We start from the raw sequence: 25911 nt of genomic DNA, 5'->3' as shown, positions 1-25911 counted from the left end.
TCTAATGTTAGATAACTGCTTCTTCTCTCATGATGACAAGAGGCTGTCGCCTGAGTCTGAACAATCACAACCTCTCAGTTGATTAGAAGCCTCCTTTCAAACACTCAGCTGCACACATGCTGTAGAAAATAAACCTAACACAAAGAGCTCGTATCTAGATATCAGATCAAACTGTTGGTAAAGTGTTCCTGAAAGCGTCGGAGCAGGAATGTAAAAAAACATTCACAGATCGTGACCTCGCCACCGGGGGCTTGTTCTCAAAAGAGCCTTGTCCTTCATCGAAAAGGACACCATTGTTCAAATTTGAGGCGCTGCATGAATTCACACAACTGAAGGTACTGCATCATTTCCCACTCTACGTCTCTTCTCATGGAACAGGAATTTATCAAGCCTCTGCACTCGCCAACACGTAGAAAGCCACGTCCTTGTTGCATTATTCTATCTGATGAAGTAACACCAACGTGAATACTTCTGGAGGAGCAAACAGAGCGACGGATCGCTGTCTAACTCATCAGGCATGCTCTTTGTCAGAAAGTCACGCGGGATCCGTACTTCCGAGCACTGACGCTCCACATGTGCATTACGAACGGTGACAGTCCAAGGATAGACAGACGATGCCAATCTGCCACCACTTCCTGTAACATCTGCTGGAGTGAGAGGGGAGGGGGGGGGGCTGTCAGTATCTGTCAGTGCAGACGGAGCTGAAGCGGATCTGCTGAGACAGAAAGTGAACACCTGGCACTGTTTAGAGCTGGGACAATGGCATGCCAGACTCAGAGATGAGGAAAATGCACAGAGGAGGAGGTGCCCACTGGGCTAATAACCATTCATTTCCAGCTGTCAGCCTTGATTGCTGTGATGATTTGTCATCTGCTGGTTGGTTTGAAACGGGGACTTTGATGGCTGAATAAAGAGGGCATAGACAGCACGGGGCATCATGGTAATAACTGTCAGGAAGCTGCCCGTAAATGCAGATGATTTACATAAAAGCCTGACTATTGCAGGAGACAGCTCGTGTCCATTTTAGACATGACACAGGCAATTGACCGGACGCTTTTTCTTCCACTCAGAGGAAACTTTGAAACTTTCCAGAGTGAGTGCCAGAATGAAGACGGCAGCACTTACAGACAAGTCTTTTACAGTTTCTAATATTTTCTCCTTCAGAAGCTGCCGACTTTAATATGAGTCCAAATAAAATATAATGCTTTATATATGCAATATGCATGCTTCACTTTGATATCTTACCCTGTATCTCTGCTTCCTGCAGAAGCTTATACAGTTCTGGATGGTGAGCTTGTTGGAGGTCTCGCTGGTGCCGGACAGAGTGGGCGGATCACCGCTGTCTCTGAAGCAGCCGAGGTTCCCAGGCACTGTGAAAGGACAGGACAGATGGAAGGTTAAAAAACAGGCAAAACAACTTCAGTGCATTCTGTAACTCTGATCATTAGTATTTCCTGTGCAAACATCATGGATGATTTATTTTATCAATTTGATACAATAATATCCAGATCTCCTTCCAGATTCATCAGGGATCAGTCACTGGTTTGTTTTCTCTGAAACACAAGGAACGCTGTGTGACTTCCTCATGCTTCTATAATCATGTTTGTGATTAGCACTCTGCGTCACAGACACATCCCCAAAGACAGATCCATGGTGACACAGTCAAGAGGTTTTTTGAGGCCTCTGTATGAATATGTTGGTGTAAATTGACGACAAGCAAGCCAACAATTTGATCAGTGAAGAAAACAAAAGAAGAGGAGGAGGCGAGGGGTAATGGAGGACGAGGTGGGGGAGAAGAGGGGTCATAGTGAGAGCTGGACTCAGATGTAAGCGCAAGCTGAGATAGATTATGGATATAATGTTTTGTACATGTGTTAGTGTTTCCTGTTGTTGAGAGATTTTTGAAAGAAGTTAGCTATGATGTGTTCCAGAGGGTATTTGATAAACTGCAGCATGGGGAAGAAAGAAAAGTCCAACACTTTAGGTACATTTACACAGGTAAGATTTAAACCTGTGAGGGCACCAACGTGATATTAAAGGGGGGTATTATGCTAATTTCAAGCTTCCGATTTCACTCTGTGGTACCTGTGGAGTAGCTTAGCATAATTTACAGTTAAAAAAAACCAGACTCAGTCAGATCTGTCTCTTTAAGAAACCCCGCCCCTACAAGCCCACTTTCTTCTGATTGGCCAGCTCTCCGAAGCCTTTGTGACGTCACGAAGTGCAGAGTGTGGAAAAAACAGTGTGAAACCTGTCGTTCACAGCAGCCTGCAGACTGAGCCGAGAACATACTTTTACCTACAGATTTAAAACTTCACTCACGTTTAGTCTGAACATCCAACATTGTAACATTATGTCTTAAAATGAGAAACAGCATAATACCCCCTCTTTAATGCATGAGCAAAAATTAAAGCTAAAAAGTTTTGGGTTGCAGAAAGACACCTGAGATGTACTTTGGTCGAGTTTTCAGAAAACAGCAGAAAACTTCACTTTTTGACGCCCTCCTGGTTTTAACTGTTGTTGCAACCACTCAGATGTGTGTTAGGTGGGACCTGGGGATATGTGACATAAATAGGCCAACAATCGCAGGTGTTGATCACAGACCAAACAGATTGATGGAACATGAATGTTGACACCTCTCCAGGTTATATTCCAGTCAGACGAATCAGCCCGCCTCCGTTAATCCAATGTGTGTTCACCAAATACTATGCAATCTTTCAAATCCAGTGCCGTGATTAAACACTCCAAAGCCCTTAAATTAAACGTAACAGCTCAGGAAGTGCCAACAAAGCGTCCCGCAGTCTATAACCCCTGTTGTGATTTGTTTTTCATTGTGATTCAAACAGGCTTACTCTTGTTTCATTTCCAATTTCTGAGGTGAAACGAATTTGGCAAACAGAAGTAAATGCACAACGTAAAAGTAATTTCCACCGCAAGTATGAAAAATATCTACCCCAAAGCTCTTTGGTCTATTTTGATTTGATTTCATGCGACTAGAGCTCGTTAGGAGAAGACACGAGCACAGGCCGTGTCCCAGACACGACGTGGATGCAAATAACCAAAAGCATGTGACATTAGGAAACAATCATGTTCTTTATCAAACATCTTTGATTTCATCATCAACGTTTCTGTGAAAGTGCAAATAAAGTGAAGCACACACCTCTGTAGTTCAGAGAAAGAGTGACTGAGGTTTCCTGTTTTAAATCTACACTCACCGGCCCCTTCATTGGGTACACCTGGACCTGGACCACCTCTAATACAACAGCACTGCCACAGACTCTGCTTTTATGAAGTTTAGGTTTTGTTGGCTTTTGTTTTGTTGAGAGTCGGAAGTGTATAAGTTCAATGATGTTTATTACTGAGGCCGTAGTTAAAGATGGTGTTGTACTGAACTAAATTATATTGAGATGTGTCTCTAATTTTTTGTCCTCCCTATTTACATACATGAGGGGGCCAGAGCATTAGGAACACCTCTGAATATAATGCAGCTCAGTACAGACCATAGACTGTATAAAATGATGGACGACATGACAGCTCCCTAAAAGTGAAGCCAAAACGTTTTGGGCGCCCCCTGCTGACTGGCTGCAGTATAGGTCATAAAGCCTGCCTCTTCCATGTTAACAGATGGGACATGAGTCAAACTATAAAATCAAAATACACGTCAAATACATTTTTCTCAAACATGGTTTCTGTCATTATAGCTAGTCCTTATCATGCTGATTTATGTCCAAGTGTTCATTTTTCTGACAAGTTTATTTTTAATTAGTTATTTGATGCTGTAAAAATGATGATTGACAGCTCTGTTGACCAATACGGCTCCTGCGGCCGATCAGTTCCGGATTAGCAGAGTAGAGGAGGAACGGAGAGAGGAGACATAACTAAAACAATCACTACAGTCATTGAAGTTTCCATACCTGTGAACGTTAACCACAGAGAAGCTGTTCTGCTGTTAAACACGCTGATGTGCAGGATTCTTGCCGCTTTTGCGGTAAGTTAAGTGTGTGTTTTGGTTAGCGGAAGTGGCTACGGCAGCGCCACCCGCTGATCTCTACTACGCAGACTCTGGCTCCAAGTGAAGTCACCATCGCAAGATGGCAGCGCCTATCACAGGGGCTATTTTGGCATCACTTTCTACAATGGGAGCAGATGGAGACGCCTCGTCCATCTATACATACAGTCATTGGTATATCCCAACCACCTATTACGACCTTGACGCTGAAATATCATTGATTCAACACCTCTATGACAGCTTAGGAAAAAGCCTGTACATTACAGACAAAATAAATGCAAATCTTATGACTGCGCTGGTGTGTTGGATTACATTCGATTTTTCAGGTGTGCCTAAGGAAGTGGCCGGTGAGCGTAGTTTTCTTTCAGACTTGTGAACTCAAAACGACCTGGAAGAGGAAATCAAATCAAAGGAGAAATAGTACAAATCTAATGTTTTAGTTTGGCTCTGACTCTAAAATATTCAAAAGACTGAAATCAGTGGGGTTACACTTGATATTTTCTGAACGTACGTGGAAGAATGTGAATTTTCCACGACAAGAGAGCTGATTTGCTTTGTTGAATACAAACGCAATTTTCCAGGGAATTTCCGCAACGCACTTTTCCCACCGATTGATGAAAGGGAGAAAGACATTCATTTGATCGGAAGTTAGTTATTACGCAGGAGCGTGTCATGTGTTTTTGTGTGCAACAACAGAGCTCTGCTTTGTGGAAGTCTGACAACACGCTCTGAGACTGTGGCACAGTTGGTCCCCTGGTTTGGTCGACTGACGCTGTCCTAGAACAGAACATCTCAGGAGCTTTATCACTGTGTCGCTGCCTGCTCCACTGACAACAGCCTGCTCCACCAGTGAACAACTGGCTCCAAGTTGTTGGCAGGAAGAAACTGAAAAACACTTTTACAAGCCTGTCAGAGTTCATTTTATTTGTATTCTTCAAAAGGAAAAAAAAGGATGGATTAACATGCAGCTCGATTACAATATTTAGAACACCATTGTAGAGGGGAATCACTCAAACAGCCTTCATGAACTGGAGTAACCCCTGACAAAAGACCACACATGTGCTTCGTCTTTGGGGTTGCCAATGTAAATGTTTGGTTGCCACAAAGAAAGCTCCTCGACATGCACAACAGATGCTGCAGATTCTTTCTGTTTATGTAAGAATGAGGCACAAAGGCTTTCAGGGGAAAAAGTGTGACATGGTTCAGATTCCACAGATTTGAAAAATGAAGGCAGAGAGAGCAGAGACATGGAGAGAAAGAGCCTGGCAGAGAGACGGCTGCTCTTCACCAACGTCTGCTGACCGTAAAGTAACCGGTGGGATTTTGGCCGCAGCCGTGATTCCCTGCTGGCGTAACTGTGTTTGACACATGACTCAACACTTGAAGAAAAATACCTCAAACTAAATACCTAAAAGTAAATCAAGTGCAATGTGACTCTTTTTCCAGCCATAACCACTCCAAAGCTTTAAAAATTGATTAATATTGTTGTTTGAATTATGCAGCGAGACTCCCGGGCGCACACTTGTGGAATTACAGGCCAGATTATCTGACAGGTTAAAGGCAAACATGACAGTAATATGAATGTTTCATATTATCAGGGTGAGACAGGACAGTGCTGTAGCAGCAGTTCCCTTTCTATCCCTCACTTAAGCATGCACTTGATTAACCCCGCTGAAGTGTGCAGGAGGGGAGATGAGAAGAGACCACAGATAAACACCTGGTCGGGAACCAGCAACCTCCCTCCGAGCAAGGCAGGCAGCTACCACTTCAATGGAGCTTTTGAAAAGTGGAGGAGAAAATGCTACTGCAGGGCTCAACAGCCAGATTAAAGGCAGCAGTGCTCCTTTTTCATTTTGCTTTGACAGGAAGATTGCAGACTGCAGTCAATTTATCTGTCTTTGTCCTCTTCTCATCCCAGAGGCTGCGAAGCGCTGGCTGAAGAGCAGCAGGTGGTGGGATCGGATCGCACCACAGAGTCGGAGGTTTGTAAGGAGCAGGAGATGAGGAAGGCGCACATTCTTCACATGAACAACATTTATCCAAAATACAGTGTTAAATGTCCGTGCATGGGAAATCCTGAGCAAAGTATTCTTTCTTTAAAACATCTGCTTTGCAGGCGCAACAAGTGCAAATAACTCCGTGTACAATAAAAGAAAAAACGCACAAACACACTTCAAAGCTGTCGGTGGAATTTAGACTTTAACGAGCCAGAGGGGAGAAATGGAGGAAACACAAGGTGCATAAACGCTCCAGTCAGCTCAGACCAGACCTCCGAAAACCTCAGGAGGTCGCAGCGGGAGGGGGAGTCTCCCACAAAGTAAAAAAATAACAGACACAGAGAGCTAAACAAGGCTCGACTGCAGCCAGACTCATCTCACCCTGGCAGCCTGCTGCCTTAGCGCAGAACAGAGCACTTACAGTTGGCCTTCCCACAATGCAACACTCGTGTAATGCAGACAGGAGGCGGCAGGCAAAACAACAAAGTTCATGGGTGTCTGTCTGGCAGGGAAAAGGAGACACCTCTGTTGATGCAGCAGACACAACAACAGCGCCGACCCAAAACACATCAGAGAGAGAGAGAAAAGAACAACACAGAGGGATACAAGCAACAACATCAAACATGTGCGGCAGGCTTTGGCAAGTGCACTTGGCAGCCAGCGTGCAAGCAGGTTGATGAGCTGAGGGGGCAAACATGTTATTAAGGAAACATAATTACAGTTATAAATTTCTATGCCATCTGGATGGTAAGGAGCAAAAGAAGTAGAGGAAAAAAATTGGATAGTGTTTTCTTTTTAAAGGGTGTCTCTCCTTTCAAAATAGATTTACTCCTAACAACCAGACGCTGCTCGCTTGCTCGCTCGCTCGCTCGCTCTCACCCAGAACAGCATGACGGATATCTTTTACTTTAAAGAGGAGGAAAGAAGGAGACAGAGAGAGACAATATGAAGCTTTTATGACCACCATAAAAACACTGAAAGATTTCAGTAGGACAGATGAACTCACACTCCGACCTAATTCTACTTTATACGAGAGACATGATGACAGTAAAGAAAGGGAGATACAAGAGCCTGCAATAAAAACCAACATAAGTTACATAAAGCACCAGAATATGAGCGGGGTATCAAATTTGGTGCTGAAATATAACTAACGATTATCATTATTATTATTTTTGGGGCCTTTTTGCCTTTATTTATAGGACAGCTAAAGAGAGACATAAATATGGGGAGAGAGAGAGTGGGGGATGACATGCAGCAAAGGGCTGAGGGCGGGAGTTGAACCTGCAGCCGCTGCGTCGAGGACTGTGGCCTCTATATATGAGGCGCCCGCTCTACCCAATGAGCTACAGCGTCACTAATGTTTAATTTTGTTACCAGATACTCATGGAGTAGCTCATATTTAAATATAAATTATATATAAATTCTATTCACAAACTGACAAAAAAACAGCAAATTCTTTACATATTTTTGCTTAAGAAATCACAGACATGGGGGCCCTGGTTTGGCTGGTCCTCATTGCACTGCCGATCCATTTGGTGCATGTCGCCCCCCACTCTCTGCTCACTGCATTTCCTGTCTCACTTTATCTGTCTTATCTAATAAAGGCAAAAAGCCAGAAAAACAATCTTTAAAAAAATAAAATCACAATCGATTATCGATTATCAAAATATTTGGCGATTCATTTTCTTAAAATGGACATGTAAACATTTTTAGAGATTATGCTTTCTATTATCTGTTTGACCAATTTCATTATTTAACACAACATTAAAGTAATAATCTTGAAGAATTTCATGTAAATAAAAGTCTGTTAAGTCATTATCTATCGCTGAATGAGGTAACACAATGGTGATTGAGCCTATGGCCCTCTGATGAAAGCCTTTGCATTTGCAGTATTACAGACTGGGTGTCTGTGGCGACTTTTTCGGAAAAAATCACAAGCGGCGCCCAGTTAGTGACACGTTTTCCATCAGCCAGCAGTGGTTGGTCTGCCAGAGAGGGTAGGTGGAGCTAAGTGGCTGCTTTTCCGGTCTCTGCAAGTGTTGCGAGTAAACAGTAATCTACTATGGCTGAACAAACAAAGAAAAGATGGATGACTACAGATACAACTTCAACAATAAGTGAAAATCCAAAAAAAAAGAAACAAACTCGACGCTCAGATGAAGCAAACAGTCTAAAAAGGAAAGCGACCGTCAGCCAGGAAAATCAAGAGTTACAACCGGAGCCAACCGTGGACGTCACACATGCAACACTGTCTGGATATCTGGGAAGTGTGCTCCCGCAATTACCATTTATCGCCACAGGTGCCGCCAAAGAGAACGAAACTCGATCTTCGAGATTACAACTTGAAGGAATTTTGACTTTTTCATATTCTTTAAATCAAGTATTAGAAAACAGTATTCTTCAAAAATGTATGTATTATTTTGACACAAAATCTCACATGGTAACAAGGTCTTTTCAAAATAAAAGTTGAACATACTTACACTCATTATAAGCTGTTCAAGCTTTGCATAAATGGCCTCAATATTTCAGAGTCAGAGCCACTGCACACTCCTATTTAACGTCAAATTCAACACAATTTGTGTCTCCTTCCTCCTTCCCTTCCTTCACCTACATACACAAATATTTATTCATTGTTTGGGCAACAACAAAAGTCACATGATATATTTCATTTAGTTGCTTGTTTGTTCCCTCAATGAGCAAACACTGACTGGGCTGTAAGTAACCGTCTGAAGAATCCTGGACGTGGGAGCATCAAAGGCTGCTTTAAAGGGCCGCACTGATGTCGCCCACACAGATCCTTAACGATATCGCCTCTGTGGAGGTTTCCGTAATGAATGATTGCAGTCATGGAGAAATGTGCGCCTTCTCTACTCCTTCATTCTTCAATCAGTTTTTTTTACATGTCAATGGCTGATTTGTTTGTCTCTCTATGTGCTGCTGATCTGTTTTGCAAACTTAAAGCTCCTGTGAGGAACTTTCTGTTTGTGTTGATTTTGGCGCCCCCTGTGGAAAAAGCCGTACCTCTGATCTCTTTGCTGATTTTGTCCTGTTCATGCGTAAGTGGTGTTTTTTAACAAAACATCTCATCCTGCTTTCCTTAACAATCATATGTATTGCTCACTTAAAATCTTTGCCCTGGAAAATGTAAACAAAGGCAGCGTGCAGTTAATCGCTTCGTCTGACACCTACCCCCCCGCCAGCTGTTTCAGGCATTAGATATAGCTATACAGAAATAATCTATCTTGTTGCTGATGGTCTGGTTTGTTTTTGTAGCTCATCTAGAGGCATCAGAATTAATTTCAGTCAGTTTTCCACAGAAAAACTCCTCACAGGAGCTTTAAAACAATTATTATGTGGTAAAATACATGACAGAAAATTCAATCTGCAACTGTTTTTAATAACTGATTAAATATTTGAGTCCTTTTTCTTAGAATAAACGCTGGTCTCATCCTTCAGATGTCAGAATCTGAGGGTATTCTTCTTCACATATACTCTTTGGTTAACAGGAAAAAAGCCTCCCTGAGTGTAAAATCTAAATTATTAGACCATGCAGCAGCGTAAACATTGTTACAACAAAACCACAAACTACAATAAGACGGATAGGGCTGTAACACACAACAACCAAGTGAACCCAATATCCAACACACTGAAATCTCTAAAAAGGACACTTTTAAATAAGTACAAAAAGCTCTGAATGATATCCAAATGAACAGATAATCAACCTCGGATGTGCAAATGTGTCGGATTGTTTTCAAATTTCAGCAGATTAACCGATAACAGAAGGAATCACAGCTTGCAGCCCTACTTTCATACTAAATGTACTAGTCAGAGGAGTGCTGGTTGAGCTCAGAGGTTAAAGCAGGCGCCCCGTGTTCAGAGGCAAAGCCTTCGACGCTGCAGCCCCGGGTTAAACTCCGACTCTCAGCCCTTTGCTGCTTTGTCATCCTCCACTCTCCCTTGCCTCATTTCCAATTCTATCCACTGTCCTGTCAATAAAGGCCAAAAAAAAAAAAACAATCTTTAAAATGTACAACTCAAAGAATACTATAAAAATAAAAGAATATATTTAAACAAAGGCACGTCTGGTCTATCATTAAAGTTAGGTAAGTGAATTTAGAGGGTTTTCTGACGTCTCCTGTCTTATATACCAATTTGGTCATAAAACATTTGGTATCATTTATATCATATTTGTGCCTTTAACTTTCATGAGCAGTGTGCATTAAAGCAGCTGCGAGGCTCGACTGAAAGCCTGAAGATGTTAGCGATGAGTGAGACAGCGTTTTAACTACATGCAGAGTAAATGTAAGCACAGATCAGCCGAGCCACCGTGTCTTACTGATGAGACAAAACAGCCTCTCTTCATAGTTTATCTGTCCCGCTACAGTGTTTTGCCTTCCTCTTCTTTCATTGTTTGTCTTTCTTGTCTGATATCACATGCTTTGTCTTTTGAAGTGATTGGATAAACATTTCAATGTTTTTCTTTTTATGCCTCATTAGCCTTGAAACATTTTGTGGACACGGATTTCTCTCATGGATTGTTTTCTTACATTGTCTTTGACATCTAAGAGATGTTGAGCGGGTAAGAGACATGGGAAGGTTCTCAGTCATCCAGGTCATGGTAATTCAAACCAGTGAGCCAACCGTGGACGTCACACATGCAACACTGTCTGGATATCTGGGAAGTGTGCAATTACAGTTTATCGCCATAGGTGGCGCCAAAGAGAACAAAAAGGAGCTCTTTGAGATTAGCACTTTAAGCTTGGAATCGGTTAAAAGTAAAATTGTGATTTACAGAGAATGCGTGATAAGTATCTTTTGTGGAAGCATGAGTGAAATGGACGGATTATTTAAGAGGAAACGGTGGAAAAAACATAACCTTAGCGTTCACTGTGGCCATAATCATCCTCAAAGCAGCACCACTGCTTCATTAACATCCAATTACACTGTAACCAAAGACAAAAAAAGTCATTAAAAGTCATTAGTGCCTCCACATTAAAGAAGGGGTGTTAAATCTGTGAGGTCAAAAGAGGAGAGGCAGGATTTTAAAAGCACATTCCTCAAGTGCTAAAAGGCTTGATGCAGGTAATTTAACACAGGTATGTTCTTGGAAACAATCCCGCCAACCCATTAATGAACCACCAGCAGGTTAACTATTCAGCTCTGATGCACGCACGCACGCACACACACACACACCTAGTGGAACACGCACGGCCTTCCCAGGAATGTGACGCGCAACAGAGCTCGGCAACAACACTTATCGCAGTGCATGTTTATGTGTTTTATCCCGGTCTGCCTCTCTGCCTTTATTCCTCGCTCCGTCTCCCTCTCATTGTGTCTCAGCCCCATTTATTACCCCTTTTGTAGTACAGTATATTCAATAAACATAAACAAATACAGCTGCTGCATTTCATCTAGCCTGTGATTAGTCTTGCCTGCGAGAACACAAGAAGAGAAACAGAGAAATACGCCACAAAGTCCCAAAAGACGACCCTTTCTGGAAACTCTGTATTGTTTGTAAGGAGGTGGGAGTTGCTGTTGTGTGTTTCTGTTTGGTTTATGCTTTGCTTTTCTATGGAGATGATAAATTATCCAGCCTGTAGACGGGAACAGTTTACAGTCAGACAATAAGGGGCTTATTATTGGACAGAATAAGAGAAGTATTTGTATCTAACAGACTGAGTTTGCCAGTGTGAGACAGAGGCTTCAGTGTAAGTTGTGTCAGTATATCACGTTTACTGTATCTGCACGTCCGCTTTTACCCCGTTTAAACATTTCTGTGTGTGTGTTTGTGCGTGTGTGTGGTGGGGGCTGTGTTACAACAAGATTGAGATGGAGGAGATCAATGCCCCAGCCCGGGGCCCTGGGAGAGTGACTAACCATCTAATTAGAGGGAAGAGGGAAGAGCCGGAGCTTTAAATGAATAATTAGTGCCTTCTCAGAGACCGGGCCGAACAATACAGGGGAGAGAAGATGAAAAATGGCCGCCATGATGCATCACTCCGCCTCCCCTGACGAACCACATAGCCTGTGTCCCAGAGGAGTCCCAGGGGACTTGATACCAGAGTGACTGGAGGATGAGAAAGATGAGCAGACACTCTGTGACCACCTCAGGCGTTAGATAAGCACAGAGGCGCGCATCCATTTAGCATCATGCAGTTCCAAAGTGATCGGGAATCTCTAAAAACACGGTAATTCACCCGGGAACGGTACCAGAACGTCCCGCGTCACACAGAGCGTTGTGTGCCTGATGCACGTTCTCGTTGGCTCGCATTCAGCTCATCTCGTCAGTTTTTGGATAAGCTAAGATAAAGTTTATTAACCTAATCTTTGCCTTAACGCCAAGATTAAACCTACAGGAGACCTCACAGAGATGACTTTTATTTTTTTGTGATCATTGATTTACGAAGATCCACTTGGATTCTAGCTCATTGTACAGCTGGCACAGCTACATGACAAGACCTGTGGATTTTCACATGACCTCTACCTGACTGCTGACAAATTCTCAAATTGACCATCAGAACGTTATAATGGAAAATATGAACAACTGAATAGTGCTAAAATATATTTAGACACAATTATGTCCAACATCATAGATATACTAATGGAGGGTCTGTACTCTGATATCAGTGTAGTACCTTGCTTCAGTAGATGCCCAGCCCAAATGAGCTTGTAAGGCAGTTAGCTTCCATGTACATACAAAAGGTGTGATTCACTTTAAATTTGTTGACAAACTGCTGAAGTTCGGGTTAAAGCATTTAACCCACTTAACAATAGACTCGGGTAACTTCATTCTTTATAAACGTTACCAAGCACTCGGCACATAAAGGCTTGTTTCACAGGAAACCTGTTAACGTAAAGTTAGCACTGAGACGGTCGCAGAGCTCGCCGTCCTGTCCTACGAAACCATGCCCATCCGGGAGAAATACCGTGTTTTTAGGGAGTCCCCAAAGTGATCGCCTCAGTGTTTGTCTTCTGTGGCAGTTTGTCCTGGTTATCTGGTAACAATAAAAGTATATATTTATACATATCTAATTATGCCTAAGTGATTGATGATTCCCTAAAAAAGCTTGATGCAATGCTACAACATTAATTCGGCGCGTGTGTGTGCGTGCAGTGCCTGCACCACGCCTCTTCCGTCAGGCGTGAAGAAGGGGGCAAGATGTCTGCGGTATGGCAGTTTTTGGCCGCTACAAGAAGGGTAAGCGTGATATCAGTTCCACTACAGGGGGAGACTTGATGTTCTCTGCAATTAGGTGGGAAAAAAACATGTGCCTAATATATCATATATCAGTCTGTAACCTTCTCTCACATGTAACATAATCACAGCAAACAAAAACAAGCTGCATCCAAATCACTCTTTGTTTAAATTCCAATAAGAAGATGTTGAATGAAAGTACAATGCAGGGTCACTACAAAGAACACAAAGAGAGGAAAAAACAATTGTGAGTGTAGGTACCACAAGATTTACAGCTTAAAGAGAGTTATGTCAATGAAAGTAATGAGCTCTATAACAGCATGCAGATTGTTTTCTTGGAGTTTAAACAGTCCCTGAACTTTAAATACAACTCTTTGTTCTGCAGTCGAACAAGAGAAAAAAGGGTTGTGGTTATTGATCAAAGATGTGCTCTGCTAATTTCATTCCAAATATTGAGTGAACAACACAAAACAACGATTAATTGAGTGCTCATGACAGAAATCAAAAGGCTCAGGGGAGCTTGAATTTGCACAGCACATTTCATGGCAGTCTATCCAACAGATTTGTCTCTGTCAGATTGCATCTTGTTTGTCATTAAGTCACCAAAGTTCACAAAATAATTCTTTTTGGATGAATATCCAGATCACATTTCATGGACCCTGCTGCTTTTAAAATAGAGGCCTCATAATTTAATCATTTGCGACATGATCTTGAGAGGAGTTGCCAAGATATCTGACTCTGTATCACATCAAAGGACCAACCAGTTTCATTATTAGCCATGCTAGCTGTATGACTCCGCGGATGGTAGCAAGTACCAGTTTGGTCCAGACGGTATAACAATTTTGAATACTGGATGGACAGATGACTTTGGTGACCCTGACTTCCCTCGGGCACCAGCAGCATGACATTTGTTAGTTTGAGTGAAATATGGGAAATTGATGCCACCCTCATGATAATTGCACAAACTCCTAGCTAACTAGCTAAGCAGTAGTTTGTGTTTGGTGTTAATTATCAAACATAAACATGCTTAACTAAGACAGTGAACATTGTAAACATATAGCAACAGCTCGTCAGCATTCGGCAGACAGATGTTATTAAGTTCTGTGTCACACAGGTGCCTGATGCGCTTTATCATAGGCTTACATTGGATTGTCGCTAAACGTAGCTCAAAAAGCTATTAAGCTAATATTAGCCTTAACATTAACAGGGGCTTAATTAGCTAATGGCTAACAAAAGAAGTCTACTGCTTTTACCATATTGTGGAGTGGTCACATTTTGTTTTGGTTCTGTCACCAAAAATAGTCTACTCAGTTAGGTTTAGGTAAAGCTAATGCTTTGGGCTAAATTGAAAAACAACATTATATTATTAACTGCTGAATGGAGACACAGCTTTGCAGTGATGTCACAGAGCTTGGCAAAGACGCACAGCTTTAAAATACCATGTTTTTAGGGAGTCCCTGTTAGCATTGTCAGTGTGAGCAGCTAGCATGCTTACATTAGCACTGGCTAACAGAGTTACAACATGTAGATCTGTAAAGTAGGTCTCTCACTGTCATTACAAATCTCTCTACTCTAAAACATTTTGCAAACATTTGCTAGAAACAGGCAAAGTTGTTAGTTTGTATTACGCTAACTGATAAACAATATTCAAAATTAAATGGCATTTATTGCATTTGTGCAGAACCATGCTAAATGCTAATTCATTTGGCTGTGAGCCCTTGTTCCTGAGCTAAATCGGTTGCCCTGTTATTCATCTCCTCTTTCTCAGGACAAGCACTAAACAATAGCCTTCTACTTGTTCTCATTAGCAAACATTCTACACAACCAGCTCTCCTCGTAATCAATACCTCCAATTCCCTAATGGCCCCGGCTGATTTAACCTCAGCCATGTCGAGAGAAAGAGCCACGGAGTGAGAGGCTGAGAGATTAAATCTACCTGATGTCCTCTGGCTTGTTTTTGTGAGAGTCTCTACTCTCCAGTTTCTGTCTGAGAGCTTCCTCGCAGCACTGCAGGCAGGTATTTCCCCTGAGGGCAGGTGTGGGCGGAGCTAAGAGGAGGTCAGAGTTCAGAGTAAGATAACAAAGAGCATGTTCAAAGCACCCCAGCGCTCTTTGCCAGGTAAGGACAGGCCTCATGCAGGTGAAAGGGGAAATGACAGACTGACAGATGTCTGTGCTACAAACCATTCATAATGACCGCCTGTGAACCTTTAAGATCATTAAAAAATGTCTCTCCCTCTCTAAGTTCTTATTTTTTCCTTGAGTTTTCAAACTGTAGGACATCATGACTCTGTTAACTGCTCCTGACTCACTCTCTCCTGTTCTTGCAGTGTGTGAGTAGTAAACAAATCTAATGTTAGTGGAGTTTTAGCCTCAGCCCTCCAAGCATAAAACCTCCATTGTATCCAGGTTTTATATTAAACCTCTAAATCTACTCACACAGCACCTGCTGTAACTCTATACGTGTAAGAGCTCTTAAAAGCAGGCTGTTGGCATATTTCTATGAAAAATGTATAAGTTAATTTGGTTGGCAGAAGATGAATTTACCAGCCTGGGGAGTTATGGCCAAAAAGCTAAATTTGGACATTGGTTTCAGGCAGGTGCACTCATTGAGTAGGTTTTTTTTATGAATGTACTGAATTCTTTTCACGGTAACAGTGTGATAAGCCTCTATTTTTGGTTCTGCTGGATCATTTGCCATTACTCTTCAATGTATTGAACAAGTCAGAAGTTTGGGATGGCGGTTTAGCTCAGTCGGTAGACCAGCCGCCCTCAACTCATCGGCCGAGGGCTCAACTCCGACTTGCGGCCTTCTCTCTATTCCCAATTTCCTATCAATCTTCAGCTGTCCGAGCCAACAAAGGCAAAAAGTGAAAAAAAATACTTCGAAGCTGCTTTCCCACTCGTCAAAAAACCCACCAACATCCGCTAACACTCGGCTTTTTTGCTTCATGGGAAAGGCTTAAATCGGCATTCAGACCCGGTCAAATGACTCTGCACTAGGCCCGAGTAATTATCGCCTCGGATCCGATCGGCATTGATGGGAACACAAAACCCGTGTCGACACGCTAATCTCCGCCCCCTCTCCGGCGCGATGCTATGCTCCGTTGGTAATTTCTGCAGCTCCTCGTCATATCAGCTACAAATTCCGCCCGTCTCCGTCCGAGCAGCGCTCAAACATCGTTCCAAATTTGTCGGCGCCGAGTTTGATAAACAGACTGAATGAGTATAGATACAATAAAGACCTAACCACCATAACATCTTCACTGTTTACTAACCCTGTTTCGCGCACGTTTGTGACGTCAGACAGTGACGCAGCAGAAAAGAGACCGAAAGACGTACACTCCTCTGGCAATGGGAACAGAGACAATAAGCATGTCTTCCCAGGTCTGAAAAACCCACTTCAACACGCTAATTTCGGCGGGAAAGGGGAATAATGTTCCTCTTTTCACTGGGGTCTTTGTGCAGCCAAGTGTATGATTGGGGAGGCCAGACGTTGCTGCATATGAGCCCCCCACTCCCTTACCCCTCACTTACACACATCCAACACCACTAACGTCTAAGCTGACTCAACTGACACATGCAGAACCTGAACACTACCTGACTAATAACTGACAATCACAACCACCACCACTAGTCTCTGCTGTTATATGCTCTGTATGGCCGCAGTTGTTGCTGTCTCTGTTGTTATTTATTGAGTCGTCTGTCTTTTTTTTTTTGTCTGTATTGTTAAATGTTTGCAAAATAATAAGTCAGAAGTCTTTCTTTTCCATTTTGGATATTTGTGAAAAAAATATACAAACTGTTAGAACTCCTTGCCAAAAATTATTATTATACGCATTTTGTCTCCTGGACAAAAGAGTTTTTCTTGGATCCTTTCTCTAAGATACTAGTTAGCTAGTTTTTTATTGGGGTTAAAAAAGGTTTTTTAAAAAAAAGAGGTGCTGGTTGAGCCCAGCGGTTACATTGGCAGCCCATTCACAGAGGCCATCGTCGTCGAACTCCCACCCTCAGCCCTTTGCCGAGTGTCATCCCCCCATTTATCTCTTCCCCTGTTTCATTATCCACTGTCCTCGCTATCAATAACAGCTTAAAAGGCCAAAAAAGTAATTTAGAGTTTAAGCTCTCATGCATTAAATTAATTAATAGCCAAAAGAAAGAAGTGACGGTACAAATTGGATGAGAAAATTCAGCCTCTTGGTCAACATGAGTATTCTCTAAATAAAATTCTGACAAACTTTTCATTTCACGCACAATTTTTTTCTTCACATTTTGAAACTTTTTCCACTTTGTGAAGTTTGTTTTGCAGATAAGAAAATGATCAGGGAGTAACAAAGATTATGCTGACAAGTATTTTTATTAACACCAAATGAATCACACTTTAGATCAGACTTAGAAAATTGATGGAACAGTTTTCCTCTCTTACCCTCTGAAGGTTTCTGTACTGACCTCCCCCTCACCTCAGTTATCACTATTTAACCCACAGGAGGTCAGAAAGGGGCCAAAATGAGCTCACTTTTCAACAATGTCCTCACTTTGAAGCTGTAAATCTCATAGGTCATAAGTACAGGAGCAAACGCACACACACAGTTACACACACCCTCCTGCACTCTGTGATGCCTGGACCTGCCTCAGTATGCTGTGATGGTGCTGCAGTCCGGGTTCAGGTTCCACACCACATGTCCGACATGATTGCTTTGTCTCTGCCTCTTGCTTATTTTGACTCGCATGCTTTCATTCAGCCGTTTGACTTTTTCAATCAATTATAAAATGTTCAAAGATGTCAACACGATCCATCTTCTGTTATTTTCTTCACAGCAGAAACACCTGTGTGTATTTATAATTATTCACAGTATTGATGGTTGGATGCTCCTCGCAGAGACAGACACACCTCTTTACCTTTGAGAGCCTCATTAATCAGTATATTTTAATGCAATGGTGCGTTTGCTGCTGATTTTGATCTTCTGTCTGACTTGACACATGTTTTTGTCCCCAACTCCTCTAAGACTCGGCCTGGAACTGATTTGGCCTTGGTTATTTGTAGTCCAGACTTAGTGCAGAAACAGTCATATTGTAATTAAAAATAATAATAAAAAGGCTCAATCAAATCAATCAATTTTGACAATCGATTAATCATTTAAGACCAGACTGGTCCTAACAGACTGGGTGTCTGGTGCGACTTTTGCATAAAATAATCACAAGCGGTGCCCAGTTAGTGACACGTTTTCCATCACCCAGCAGTGATTGGTCTGCCAGAGAGAGTAGGCGGAGCTAAGCGGCTGTTTTTCCGCTCTCTGCAAGTGTTACGAGTAAACAGTAATCTACTATGGCTGAACAAACAAAAAAAAGATAAGTGAAAATCCAAAGAAAAAGAAACAAACTCGACGCTCAGATGAAGGCAAACAGTCTAAAAAGGAAAATGACCATCAGCGAGGAAAATCAAGAGTTACAACCGGAGCCAACCGTGGACGTCACACATGCAACACTGTCTGGATATCTGGGACGTGTGCTCCCTCAATTACCGTTCATCACCATAGGTGGCGCCAAAGAGAACAAAACTGACATCTTTGAGATTATAACTTCAACAAATCCACAGAAATAACTGTAAAGTATAGCTGTGTTCGATGACTTCTTGGTATGTAAACAAATACAAACCTGATGTGGGCACTTCAAGAAAAGTCAAAGCAACACCAAATTCCTCCTGTGGGGGGAATTAAACATGAGCACCCTCGTGCCCTCAGAGAAAATGTCCGGGGAACATTAATGTCACACATACAGCATGTACTGTGCCAATCCATCCAGTTAAGATATTTAATTGGATAAGCAACAACTCTGAACCCGCTGGTGGAGAAACCAAAACAGTCGGAGAATCATCAAAAGCATTACGATTCATCTGTTGAATGTTTGTACCAATAATATCAGCAATATAATATCAAAATCTCTACAATAACCAAAGAGTGCTGACACCCAACACCATGATCCAGAGAAATAAACTATAATCTTTAACTAAAGCCCTGCTTCTTCGTATTTTTCAGGTTTTCTGACTGAACTATTTCTCCTTTTACGCAGTAAGAAGCTCCAAACTGCAAAGAAGTGTAGTTATGTTCTGTCATTAATAAAACTGTTACAGTTACCAGCTTGTATTAGCGCAGAAAAGGACATCTACATTAATTGTGTCACAGTCAGGTATAAAAACAAAGGCTCTGACTGAGGTTACCTTCCTACCAAGGCGTGGAACAAGAGTAACTCCGACAGAGACACCCGCTCTGCTTCATTAAAGCCTAACTGACAGTTTACTCAGGTGTCCTACAACTCCATATTTCCATTTAGCGGCTCCATAAATCACCCTTAATGAAGACGTTATCTCATCACTGCATATTTTCATCAACGTTCAGTTACAGAACCTTGAGCCAAACGCAAATTAAGTTTGCTTTAATGTCGTCAAGGTGTGTCTGCTCAGCTCGCCAGAATGTGACGCGTCCTGAACGAGGACTATTGTTCTGTGGTGAGCTTAATCGCACATTCTCTCAATTCAAATAGAAGAAGGAGGTATGACCTACTGTAAGAGAGGTAGTCAAGTCGTATATCAAGTGAGTGAAACGCTCAGTGTGAAAACGCTGACAGCTTTATTACAGAGTAGCTTACGGAAATTCTGCCGCACTGATAATGAGTCTCATTACCAAACACTGCAGGCATTGTCAGACACAATAACAATGTGTCGATGCAAAAGACACTATTAATATACTGTATTTAAAAATATAATCCATGCATTCTGTCCCAAGGCTGTTAACAGGAACCATCTTTACTTTAACGTTAGATAAGATAAGATAAACATCACCGTCCCCGAGTGGAACTTGGCCTTGGGCAACAGTGCTACATGAAGCTGTGTTCACTCATACAGTACATATCTAAAATAACACACCAACAGAACACCAAGTCACTATGAAAAATGACATACAACAGAAAAAGAAAAGGATATGTCAAATTTTGCAAAACCCCTGAGTAATAAAAGGTGCAATGATTTTATAAATGTTTGGTTATAATGTAAATATATATTGTTTTTTATGCAGCTGCACTACAGAACTTCTTATCTCCATTTTTACTTAATTATTTTAATCCAATTGACTTTAGTTTTTTGTATCTATTTTTGCCTTATGCCTTTATGTCATTTATGTTCTTAATGGTCTGTTTTTAATTGTGTAAAGCACTTTGAATTGCTTCATGTATGAATGGTGCTCTACAAGTAAATCTCACATCACGCTCTCTCTCTCCCGCTCTGTCCTTCCTGTCTGGTGATCAGCTGATTATGGGCGTATACTATTTAAGTCCTAAACCAACCAGATTCAGCCTCGACGTCTGTCGACCAATCATCCCGCTGCTGTCGAACTTTAAAGCTGTCCTCGTCTGTTCAGCAGACAGTTTGTCGTTTCAGCTCGATCACTGCAACCCTCCTCCACCCCGTTCACCTCCCATCTTGCTTTCAAGAATCTCATGTATTCTTAAGTTTTTTATGAAGAAAATTAAGAAGAAAGTTAGGAAAACACAGAACTTTATTCAGGATTATCAATTTTTCTTAACTTTTTTCTTAATAATAAAGTTACGGAAAAAATTGCACTTAAGAAGATCTTTTTTCCTAAGAATGCTTTGTGAATCCGGCCCCTGCTCTCGACACCTTCAGGTACATGAAGACATCACGATGGAGTCTAATCGCTAAAGACTTTGCACATTTCATTCTTTCCAAACTTGTAAATAAATAATTGTTTAATCTTAATGAAGTCTCTCCTGATTGAAATAGGAACTTTTGTTTGATTGTAAACAAAATTTCTCCTACTTCCAAAACACACATTTTCATTGAGGTCTTTCTTTTGCAGAAAATGATGGCCGGTTAAGAGAACAAAGAGATGCACAGAAGATGTTTTTAATCACAGCTTCCATACATCTTGGAAGACTTTCACATTGCTGTTGGGAGATGTTGGGCCACTCCTGGAGGTCTTTTGGAGTGGTCTCTTACTTTTTTCCAGAGCTATATATATACATATATACAGTTTATAAATATAGTATATTATACTCAATGCAATACTCAGTTGCAATTTAAAAATAGCAAAATGTTACACAGCATGTGCATATTCAAATTCTAATTACCTGCACATTTTATGTGCATTGTTCCACCCATATCTACATATATATGTAAAAGGGTGTAAATAATGTATATATTTATTTTGTATTATTTTTTGCTATTTTTATTATCACTTCTTTATTTCTTATTATTATCATTGATATTATTGTTGTTGCTGTTACTATCTTAGTATTGTACTATTATTGTTGTATCTACTGTTATCACTGTTTTCTCTTATCTTATCTTATAAACACTTTAAGGGAGTTTGGACTCACACATTTCAGCACCTGGTCAGGTAAAAGTTGGTCAGTCAATAAAGAACTTTATCAAACCCATGTGCTCTTCACTTGTTTCACATTGAAAGCCTGATCCCTGTGAGGTAAGAGATGAGAGTTTGCATGAACAGGCCAGGACGGTGTTAACTGATCCCAGCTTTTTACACGTTTACTTTGTAAACTAGGGCGGGACTTGTCAAGGATGTTGAGTGGCGTTTACAGTAGAACACAGTGCTGAATGTGAGACAATAACAAACACAAACACTGTAACTGTTAGCTGGTGGAACATGGTTAATTATGCTTCCACTTGCCATGCTACCAGATCTAGATATGTGTGTTATGTTTATGTATTTTGTGTGTGTGTGTGTGTGTGTGTGTGTGTGTGTGTGTGTGTGTGTGTTCAGTGTCGTGTCACTTTAAAAATACGTGTGTGGCTGTCCACAAGGGACAGACGTTGGATGTAAGAGGTAGGTCATGTCCATAGCATTGTGCAGATTATTTTGAGACTGTTTATTTTTGTTCACAAATCTCTGATCATATTCATGCACATATAGCCTGGAGAAGTTTAGACATGGACAAAGCTGCATTTTTAGATTTGCATATTCACTGTATTTGTTCGACAAACATTAGCATGTATGCTGTGTTGCTAGCTAAGTTAGCCACTTGTCAAGCTGTGTTTGAGTGTTTCTATATCTCTAGTATGGTCCTGAATGCATGTTCGAGAACAATACAGTGATTGCATTATTTGTCCATCACCACAATAAACAACCAAACTGGGAATCCTCGTCTGTCATACTTTTAAAACGACAAGATCACACTGGTTACACGAGCGTGTAGATGCTGTGTATCATGTGGGAGGGACATAAAAACACGAGGACACAAAATTAGTAAACGCCAGAATGTGGAGTGTTTGTCATTAGTCATTTTATGTTTTTCAGGAAATGAAGAGTCTAAAACAAGATTAAAATCACCTACAAAACACCAGAACACTGGCACACACCTGACAACAGTCCCAGAAACATGTCATAAAAACCTTCTAAATCTATTTTGATATTTTTTTAAAGGGCTTATCGTCAACATATATTCCTCTGTCGTACTTGACTTCCACATTCCCCCACGTAAAATAAACTCCAACGCAGTATCTTCCTGCACCGTACTGCTCCTGCATGTATCGTTGCTGTAGGGAATCACAGTGGCACAACAAGTTTTTCTCGGTTACATGCTGTTGAGTGATGAACTCTCAGACACGCAGATCAAAGCGTCTTTGTCTTGGCAAGCGCTTGAGGACTTCACCCTGACAGTTTCAATCTGTGTCAGTCAAATTCAACCAGCGCATATCGTCAAGCAAACGCATGTCAGCTTAAAGGAGCCAGGGCGAAACAAAATGTCCTAACAGTGTGGAACACTTTGAAATGGGAAACACTGTACAGGCCCGTCACACCGTCAATCATCAAATAAACAAGATTTTTAACATCTGCACATTCGCAACACTCAGACTTACAGTGTACAATGCTCTTATTAACACACAACCAAACTGGATTTCTTTAAAATGTCGATAACTTTGGTTGTAATCTCATAAATCAGTAACGTGAAGGGATATTTGAGCTTTTTCCAGACCTCCAAGGTTACATTTGACTTCTGAACTTCAAAACTAAAAACTTCAGTCCCTTAATAATGGATTCAGCTGTCAACTCGAGTTTTTATCTAGTGAACCTACTTGTTTGGCCAGAGGCTCCACTGGTGTTTTCCTCAGTCCTCATTAGAATCAGCACTGCTCAGTCAGACAACATTAAGCCTTCCCCGCCCTGCGCACTGAGGCTTGATGTTAATAAATCAGTATTGAACTGAGCGATCTTACAGAGAAAACTGAACCTCACACTAAATTAAAGAGCCCCTGTTTATTCCTTAACCTTTACTTTCAAGGTATCTCAACTTAATCGGCTGAAGGAGGCGCCGGTGAGGTTTTAGAAATGTTCGTTTTCAGCAGAGCGTGGCCGGTCTGCTTCACAGGGAAATGAGATAAATAACAACATTCGTGACAAGGTTATGCTTAGCTGAGCAGTTAGTGGCCTGGGAATGAGAAGGGTCTGAAAAACCAGCGTCCGCTATGACACACCGTGGAAATGTCCATTTGTGCAGGAGTCAATGTGCCCTGACAGCGCGCCTTTTTGAAATGTTTGGATATTTCCACCACATGATAATTGCTGCCATGACGGATTACTAGGATCAACAAATGGCGTGACCTACACTATAATCCACCCTGTCAGAATATGTGTTTCTGGCCTCGTGTGACCTGCTCCAGCAGGGTGTGTCACCCTCAACAGGGTGGCATGACCCTAGATGACAGGGCACCCAGCTGGATAACAGGCTGACCGTTGGCAGGCTCCAGGTGCCTCAGCAAGTGGTGACCAACTCCCAACCACGCAACATCAAACCTAAGCAGAAAAAGCAGACAAAACGAAGGCACAGACAAAACAAAAGCCAGACTAGATGAAAACAAAGACCACTGTTGCCCTTCCTCTGGCACATCGCCGTGTTTTTCAGCCTTTTGTAGAAAACACTGACACTGAGAGAGCATCAGCGTGCTCTCACTTGGCAGCTGAAGCTTTGAAATGCAGCAGATTAAGAACAGGCACCGCCAGAAGGTGAGGCACCACGTGGCGATTGTGGTTTCACAATAGAGGAGACAGAGCGTTCGCGTCTTAGAGCTCCCTGGTATCCCTGCAGGGAGAAACCGTCTCCACTGAACAGGCTTGTTTTCACGACACAGCAAACCTCATCTCCTTTACTTACATTACAGGGCTCTGCAGAACTTTAAATGCCAAAACAGAAAGAGGAACGCTCATGTAAGACAGCATTTGATACAGGCGAAGCTCTAAGTCGTTAGAAATCGGCCACATCATGTTGCAAGGATGGGTTACAAACTGCAAAGTATTGGATCGTAGACAAAAACAAGGCTGAACCAGCACATGGGAAACCCTGCTGGAACAAAAGATGGCCTCATTTCCCGAACGATAAGAGACGAGCCCGGCTCCGAATGGAGATGTTTGAGCTGCTCTCTTCTTTCCTCCCAAATCACAAAGGTTTTGGATATCGGCCTAGAAAAAACTGAGCTAAAGGACAAGTTGTCTGAAATAGGTCGGGCAAAAGTCTACGCACACGCTCCATTACACAACACACGTAAACAACAAGGACAAACAAATACAATGGCACACAGGCCATGCAGCAAAGAGGCATTATTAGATGGGTTAATGGGTCCTGAGCCATTCAAACAGCAGGCTTCAGTCAAGCACTACTCAGACAGGATAATGGGGCCGACAGCTGGAGGGGGTTTTAGGTTCTTGAGGTCTGGTGGTACCTACTGCAGAGAGAAGTCCCAGCATCTCCACGCCTCAGCTCTGCCCGTGCACTGTCTGATCATTAGTGTAGCATGTGCACCCATCTGTGCACCCAAGTTTGCATTAAAACAAGGTGCGGTCAGGTGCATGGTTGGTGCACTGCTATCTTTAGCCAGCAGAAAGCCATTGGGCCATCAAAGAGCAAAAGCATGGTCAAAAGTAAACAGGGCAGGATTTCCCTGTTATTAAAGGTTCATTATTCACGATGTAAGATGCCCTCAGATCAGAGGTTCAGACTTGGAGGTTCATAATGCTTAGCAACAAACAGGGACGGTTCACCTCAAGGAGGTTTGGAGGATTCCTGCAAAGGGCAAAAAATGTGTGCTTTCTCTAATGCACGGTCATTTAACATAATAATATGTGTAATGAATTAATGATCAAATATAAACTCTATGCACGTTGCGTCTTATGTTGCACTCAGATTATGCACCATTTAACTGGTAAAAGACGACAAATGCACCTGCACCATGACCTCATCTCCATGGCTGGGCCTGTCTGCTTTTAAACTGCAGTGTACCAAGGACAGGCTGAACAACACGTTTTCAGATTGGCAGGTCTGAGACGTCACAAACTTGGGGAGCCAATCCCGTTAATGGACGGGCTGACGCTATGCATATCATTATGTGTAACCTATGGCAACCACTTTGTCGATGCGCGAGCCAGCTGTAACCGTCATCGTAATGTTTGCAAACTCACTACTGACTACTAACATTAACGTTACTACTAATTACTACATTTCAAGCCAGCTAAGTTTCAACAAGGAGAAACGATGTGCCTTCATTTGTTACCGTTCATTTATTATCATTATCATCCTGATATGTCCACTTGTATGCGACCCTGTCCAATTTGCTCCTCTTCTTCTTCTGAATCGCTTTCCGGTTCGAACATGTACTGCTGAATTACCCCTATATTACCACTTGC

At 41.9% G+C, this 25911-nt stretch overlaps 1 protein-coding gene across 1 annotated transcript in view; it reads right to left on the bottom strand.

The window, feature by feature from the left end:
• The window catches only part of kremen1 (kringle containing transmembrane protein 1), a 78804-nt gene that overhangs the window by 13035 nt on the left and 39858 nt on the right, over positions 1 to 25911 (bottom strand). The window contains exon 4 of the mRNA XM_069683143.1: positions 1246 to 1370. Coding sequence (XP_069539244.1) covers positions 1246 to 1370 — 125 coding nt within the window. The remainder of the gene's footprint in view (positions 1 to 1245; positions 1371 to 25911) is intronic.

This window comes from Semicossyphus pulcher, unplaced genomic scaffold (assembly GCF_022749685.1).
Source record: "Semicossyphus pulcher isolate SPU_LCO1_2020_fin unplaced genomic scaffold, fSemPul1.0.p SCAF_6, whole genome shotgun sequence".
Taxonomy (NCBI): domain Eukaryota; kingdom Metazoa; phylum Chordata; class Actinopteri; order Labriformes; family Labridae; genus Semicossyphus; species Semicossyphus pulcher.
Note: the sequence above shows the minus strand (reverse complement) of the source record. Positions and strands in the feature narration are given on the sequence as shown.